This window comes from Stegodyphus dumicola, chromosome 4 (assembly GCF_044657685.1).
Source record: "Stegodyphus dumicola isolate Sdum_Otavi_A_Nest chromosome 4, ASM4465768v1".
Taxonomy (NCBI): Eukaryota; Metazoa; Arthropoda; class Arachnida; order Araneae; family Eresidae; genus Stegodyphus; species Stegodyphus dumicola.
In genome coordinates, this window is record NC_140771.1 from 109284726 (window position 1) to 109292762 (window position 8037).

The 8037-nt window shown below is 27.7% G+C and overlaps 1 protein-coding gene across 2 annotated transcripts in view; it reads right to left on the reverse strand.

Moving 5' to 3' along the window:
* Window positions 1-7525, reverse strand: part of LOC118197706 (potassium/sodium hyperpolarization-activated cyclic nucleotide-gated channel 3-like) — an 847214-nt gene extending 839689 nt beyond the window's left edge. The window contains exon 1 of one of the 2 annotated variants that reach the window (XM_085815327.1): window positions 6506-7525. In XM_085815327.1, coding sequence (XP_085671453.1) covers window positions 6506-6669 — 164 coding nt within the window. In that variant the 5' untranslated portion in view covers window positions 6670-7525. The remainder of the gene's footprint in view (window positions 1-6505) is intronic. The other variant, XM_085815328.1, reaches the window with a different exon arrangement.
* Between the last annotated feature and the right edge of the window lie 512 nt (window positions 7526-8037).

Below are 8037 nucleotides of genomic sequence, written 5' to 3' on the forward strand. Positions count from 1 at the left end.
ACTGCATCAAAAGCGTTGCACCCATGCAGTTTTAGTTTTCACTTAATAATACATCAAAATTTTTCTTAATGCAGGTCACTTCTCTACTTATCAACTATTTTGTCATTATATTTGGCGATTTTTCTTATATATCTAATAGTTGTTTCCTAAAATATTTTATTACAATATATAAGAAACTTATTTTTACTACAATAAATGGCATTAAAATTATGTTAATAAACAAATAATCTATGTCAGTACATGTGGTTTATCCGTATATCATATTATTGCTCGTAACTGAGAATAATGCTATTAAACTTATGTAACAGAAAGACCGAAACATTTAATATTTCCATTATTAAAAACAATTTCTATATCCAAGATTAAGTATGCTCTGTAGAATGAAAACTATAGCTAAATATTTTATATGATTTTTATTTAATTAGGAAGCTAAATACTACGCATATCTAATCCCAAAATATATTTTGCAAATTCCCCTTTTTATAGACATTTCGCTGACCACGTATTCGGTTATGATATTGCATTAACGCAACGGGCATTTTAAAATATACTCCTACGGACGCCAACTACAGGCATGAACGGTAGTGCGTTTCGTGTTTTATGTCTTTTCTAACGATTTTGAAGCATTTTCTTCTAAGATCTTATTTTGGGTCAAATATTGCATCATAAAACTTTAGCAAATATTACATCATAAAATGAAGTAAAATCAGGTAACATTCAAAAATACATCACTATAGCCATTAAAACAACAATTATAAATACTAAAGCCCTTATGGTAATGTATTTAATTAAAGAAAATCCATCTATTCTAGCATGTGTATCAATCTATAAAGGACGTTTCCTTCAATGCACTAACAAAAAGATTATTATATTGCACATAATAAAACCCTTATGGTGCTGTCTTAATTAAAAGAAATCCATGGTTTCTAGATTTTGCGGCAATCTAAAAGAGATAATATCTTTCAATATAGGCAACGAAGATAATTGCACGTAATAAAGCTCTTATGGTCCGTCATAGTTAAAGGAAATCCATCTTTTTTAGATTTTGCATCAATCTGAAAAGGGCATTTCCATCAATGTACACAAAAGAAGACAGATGGAGAGTACTTCTGCAGCAATTCATAGTTACATATGTATGGATAATATTTCTAACTTATCTATAAAAGTATTACTTGGATAGATCAAATAATCATTCTTTCACTGTCAATAATCACTTTGATTCTACTGCTCTACATTATTGTAAATGAATGCATATTTTCAAAACTCTTCCTTATCATTTCTTGCTACAGGAATGCTAAGCAATATTAAAACATTATTTCAATGATTATTTAAATACTTCTGTTTCCTCAAATGTAATCAAAATTAAGGTTATTTCTTTCAGAATTTTCTATAAACTTTAAATTAATAATGATATTATAAAATATATAATAGATACAATATCCAAATGTTCAATGTTTAATTGTAAAAAAAGTGTGATTTAAATTTAAAAGCAAGAATAACATTTAACCAAGAACGATATCTGAATTATAATTTATGGTAGCTACACTCTCCTTTCATAACGTTACTCTTTAATTAATTTTGTAAACCATCTTTTCCTTTGTTTTGCTAGTGATAATTCATTAATCTACAGCAAAACTCGCAGCTGCTTTCTACACATACTTGCTATGCAGTCATTCCGTGAAAATAAAATTAATAAAGTGTTAACAAACAGATAGCTGCTAATACTTACCTCGAAATATAATTTTATAAATGCAAATTATATATAACGGTTTAGTTTTAGGAACTTTAAGTTAATAAATATAGTAACTATGTTTAATCTTCGAGAAAATAATTGTAATACGTTGTAATGTATTACAAGTATACTACATATATTAGTTTAAACAACATTTTTAAACATTCACTTTGCTGAAATTTTTGTTTTACCAACAGTCTCTACAAGTGCGAGAAATATAAATCAGTAAATTAACTGTAACAATATTAATAGTTTTAGTTTACCAATTAAATCACTATATCATTTCCAAAACTAATATAAACGGAGTTTGCATTGCTAGTTAATACACTGTTCACTTGACTAAAGATATATATATATAATAAATAAGAGTTTAGAGATTGGTATGCAAATGAAAAAATGGGGGATAACTAGCTAACAGAAAAGCATAAATCAAAACTGAAACAAAAGCAAAACAAAAAATATTAAAATTTGATAATGCAATGTAATAAATAGTTGAAATTTCTTTGGTCCTTTTAAAGAAGCAGCCGAAAAATTTGTGCAAATATAAAACAAGTTTAAAGTAATTTAAAATAAAACTATAAGACCATTAATTTTTAATTATATAAATAAAGAATTATTTATTATATATAATTAATTTTATTATATAAATAAAGAATTAATTTTAATTATATAAATAAAGAATGCTTTTAAGAATTAAGTTAAAAAATTTCTTAAAAGTTTTTTAATGTCATCAAGATATAATCTGCTCCGTCATGACCATAATACATCATAGTATATAAAAATAAAGCACCACAAAAGTATAATACTATTTTTAAAACAACCATTTCTATTTAAACAGAACGCTGAACATAAGGACACGACTTTGCACCACATAAAACAATAGCTTATGGAAATGCAAATTAAAATAAGAGCAATCAATTCAATTTAAGCATTTGCGTTCTAAGCTTATACAGTTAAATACTAAACAATAAGCTGGTTTAATATTAAACGGCGGCTCAAATTAAAGTATCGACGGCGAGAGAACGCAAAGCCAAGATAGTTACATTTAACCAGAACTTACAGAATCTAACCGCCTAGAAGCATACTCTCTCAAGTTCCAAACACCTCATCTTAAACATTCAGCTGACTAATTTGCATAGTCAGGAATACGGAAAGGAGTTAAAGATCCAAATCATAAATAACTGGCTAGTTTAAAAAGAGGCACTTGCAAAACAATTGGAAAAATTAAAATAGTTTGGTGAATTAATATTCAACTACTTAAAAATGGCAAAACTTTCAAATAACTGTTGTAAAACTAAGGTACTTAAAGTTTAAAATCAAAATTTAAGGAAATGGAACCAAATTGTTTGAGTAGTTTGTAACATTGTGAGGTTTTATTTATTTATTTATTTTTAACTTTTTGTTCTTTTTGTTAGCGAGTAAGCTTCATGTTTTTGCTTTAAATATTATCTCTTTATTATATATATATATATATATAATCAAAATACTATGTTACAAATACTGCTAAGAGGAATTAGTTAACTATTTTTACACCCTTAATCTTTGGTGTATTCCTGAATATTATAATTCTCAATCTAGATCTTTTTAGATAATTACATAAATCTGTGTCATTCAGAAAAACAACGAAAAATCTATTAATTTCTTTTATGTTTAGAGTGTTTGTTTCTTTTAACAACTATGTGTATTAACTATATGTATTCTAAAGAGCTTTGAGTTTAAAATATTAAATTGCAAGTATTTTAGATTTTTTTATATTAATTGTCCAGTTTTGCTAATTAATTTCGATATAGATACGAATCCAAAATTTCCATCTAGAAACTAATCTGAAATTTTCCTATTTATGCACAGAAAATAGGAGGGAAAAAAGAAAAGAAAATTATAACGCAGACAAGACTACATTAGCCAGCCATTAATGTCCCAAAACTGTAAATACATCCATGTTAATGAAGTATTATTATTAAGGTATATCTTTCTTTTCCATGTATAACGATTTTATGCATTACTGTGCTCTTTCTAGAATAAATACATAACATTATTTCTTTCAGATTTTGTATTGCTAGCATTCTTGAACAGTAATATCTAATATACACATATGTTTCAAAATGTTTAAAACATAGTTTTTCTTATAAAGAATATTTTTAATTTATTACGCACATACTATTTTTCGCAATAAATATATCAAAGACTAAACAATAGTTCTGACTTCATTACTTAGGTTTGATGTTATATACCCATTAAAAGATTAAAAATAATATGAACATGCGTAGTATGAAAGATGTGAAATGACGTTGATTGGAAAAAAGTAATTAAAATTTAAGTTACTGATCAATCGGCAAGAAAAATAGAAAAGGGCAAATAAGAATTTGAATTCCATTCATCAGTTATACAATTGCTGAAGAAAAATTCTTCCTCCTTTAGCAAATAAAAATGCTGAATAAATAGTAGATACATACTTGGACTGTTTTCTTGAATCAGTGCATTATCGCTCTTTACAAGTAGAAAAGAAGCGGATTTACGCTTCGTATTATAGATAGATCGAGAAAAGTACTTTTAAAGGACATTTTAATAATTTTACGTTGCATAAAGAATGGAATGCTTAGCTAAGCAAATAAAATTTGTGATTTATATTATTTCACATTTCACTATTTTTCAAGGAATCTTTCATGTATAAAATTACTAGGCATTCTTTAAAGTATATAATTATTAAAGCTAACTTTGGGTAAAATATTTTTGTTTTTTACTCCAAGAAAAAAGGCACATCACCTTCTGCTTTTAAAATTTAAATAATTTATAAAATAGCATTAATAAGTTATAAAAATATGATTTCAAAAATTCTTTAATTTTCCCATATATTATAAGAATATATGAGAAGTATTATTTTATGGGATTAAAGCATTCATCTCAATGTGCTTAAATTTTACAAAACGTCTTCAAATATTCATTTTTAATTAAAGCTGTCAATATCATGATGTAAAAAAGCAAAACTGATTGAGTTAATTTCCATTAAATTAAGATCAATCCGTTTTCCTGCTTTTTTCCTGAGATAAATTCTGATCCATAAAAGGTCTTCCTGGTACAATATTTTGGCTGTGACAATAAATTAACTTTTACAGAAATACCCATTTTAATATATCACGTATGAATAAAGGCAACAGTAAGAAGATAAGTCCTTTCAAAAATTATAATCTGTTGAAAGATATTAAGTCCTGTTCGAACACATCATAATTCATTTATTTTTCCTTCACATTGGTCCAGAATTAAAAGCGGCCCACAAATTTTATTCCTTTTTCTTTTCTAAACTTACTTCTGATATTTTGCCCTCTAAGGCTAGAAACCATTCATTTAATTTTAAAGAGGTGCGTCGAAAGAGAAAGTATTGAAATTTTAAAAAGTGGTAATTTTGATGACTTAAACTCAGAACGCTGGATTTCAGTAAACTAATCTTTCAACTGAAAGGCTAGATAAAAACTGAAAATATTCAAGTGTTTATGATTAATGGAAGAAAATATGTCAAAATATGCCTTTAGAAACTACTAATATTGTGTAAAGAGATAATTACCATATATATGTACATATACATACAAAAATACATATAATATATATATATATTTATATATATACTTTCGTTTAAAAAAAGATTATTTTTTCCCATGTAAGCTTAGAAAGGTTATCATTAGAAGTGTTAAGTCTTAATTATTTAATTCAATGAACTTTTCGGAATTAAATGTTAAAAATATCTGCTTTTAAGTTCATCACATTAATATTAAATCATTATAAAATTCGGCAAAGTTTGAATTCACATGTATAGTTAATATGATTCGATAGCGGAGTTATAATAAAACTTAAAAGTTTATTTTCAAACATTAAAAAAATCGCTTTAAAATTCTACAGCATATATTTTACGAATTTTAAAAGCCAAATTTTTTTTAAAATTATTTTTCTGCACCTTTCACAAAGAAATTTTAAAATACATGCATTAAGCTACAAGTGCATTCATTTGAATATGAAAAATACATATTTTGTGATCAAAAGTCAAATTATCTCGCTATTACGTTCTTCATTATTTACTCTTTTCTTATATACAATATAAATGAGAAATGAAATTCAAGAAATAATAATAGTTACAAATGCATTCTGAACGTCATAAAGAAAAATCATTACAAATATCGATAAAATTATGTCACTAATTAGAATAACAACATAGTGAAATACAACAAGTTAAGAATGAAATAATTTTTCAAGAAAAGGATTAGCAAAATAAACGTAGAATCAGTCATCTTTCCAAATGCAATTAACATTTTCTCGTGAAACTCTACAGTAAATTAACAAAAGCTCTAGAAATGGTTATTGGACTTCATTTTAAATGTATTTTTATGTAAATAAGTAAATGGTACTTTTTATTCAAATTATATCATTAAGCAAATCAATAAATGTATACATAAATAAAACTGCCCTCCAAAATTCTATTACAAAAAATTCTTGTGGTAAATAGTAGAATGCAACTTTATATAAGCAGTAATGCAATTAAAATATGGTAGACATTCGTCAAGTGAAAGCGAAATTTGTGTTAAATAGTAATAAAAATGCGACCCTTGGGCTGAACCTCATAATAAGTTAACTATTTTTAACAATAAAAGCTGCGGGGCTTTTTAGCGTTCATCAAGCAAAGTATGCTTTGAGTAAAATAGTTTTCTTATAAAATCTGAGTGCAGTGCATTGCAGTGGCGTTTGAATCACGTATAAAGTGCAGTGTGCTTAATATTATGTACATACACATACAAAGGAGTGTCCACTTCTCGGGATCCAGAGAGGTCGTTTCTAGCAGAACGTACTCTCCTGTTGACCAGCTCATACCTTGTGCCAGAGTGAGCGTAAGAACTCCTTCTCCTTCTACCTCCTCTTTTGAAAAAAGAAAGAGCTGATCCCCAATGCTTCATCTTTAATATTTTCTATAGTCAAACTCTTGAAGCAAAGAAACAATCCCTAGATATTTCTTTACTAATCATATTTTTGCAATATTGAAGTGCTGTTAAATCCCATAGTTAGTTATCTTTAACATCCACAATTAGAAATGGAATATTACCAAAATTTCTAAAGATTTACGTCAGTCTGTCAATGATAAGGAAATGTTGAATAATCAATAGTGTCTTTTAAGTCTTATCTTCAAAAAAAAAGTTTTATTTCTTCACATCCTTGCCACATATTATCTAAATTTATTTAATCATTTGCCAGTTTCCCGTTGCAAAGATTTCAAAAGAGATAATACACATAGTTTGCATGCCACATTCTAGGTCTGAAACACGAATTGCTTTACTTCAAGGGTGATATTAAAACATGACCTTGTACTAACATACATGCTAACGATCATCACTAGAATTTGTAAATAAACAACAACGCACGAAACCATTAACAGTCGTCATAGTGACAAAACGGCGTCCAAAAGTAATTTGCCTATTTTTATTAGTTTCGATTCTTCTATGTACATGTGACATCCGAATACCTTCTGAACAATATCGAACGAATTCTCTCACTCAAGCTGTTAGTCCTTGTGCACCCTCTCGACGCATACAACAGCGGCAGTAGTCATTTACTGATATAAGAATCACCGGGCAGACAGACTGAAAGTATTTCTCTCTCCGCTGAGCATGGAGGCAGAGACGCGAAAGGTTTCTAGGGCGTTACGCTTTCCACATCTCCATTGGCGTCCTTTTAATCTTTAATGTAGTAGTTTTGGGTTACCCGGGTTACGTGTTATCGGTGCTCTGTATGTACCGTCGAACGAACTTTCCACATTTTTTCTTTTCTTTTTTTTTATATTCGGGCGTTTCTTTCACATTCGGTAATATTTTTCCAACAAATGAATGCTTCAATGCATCGCAATGTAAAAGTAATAATGAAAAGAAGAAATGGCACCGGATACTTGCGCACGTATCTAACTGGCATTTGCCCAACTACTATTTCATACTTTTCTGCTATGTAACTGAGTTTATTTTTACCAAGCCAGATAATCCTGTATTTATAGCTATACCACTTTTATTTTCCTGAACGTTAAGTAAGGTATAAATATAGCATATATAGCTTCCGAAATTTCATTTGCAAAATGTATAAAAAATGACTAAATTTATGACTTTTGATTGCATTTTAAAACAGTTATAATTATAATAAATGTAAGCAATTAACTTGCGAAATCGAGGAGAACAGCATATATTGAGATCATAAGTCCTCCGTTAGGAAAATAAGTCGAAAATTGTATAATAAATTAATTGTAAAGTAAATCTTTACTTTTCCTTTCAAGCCAGTGGCAT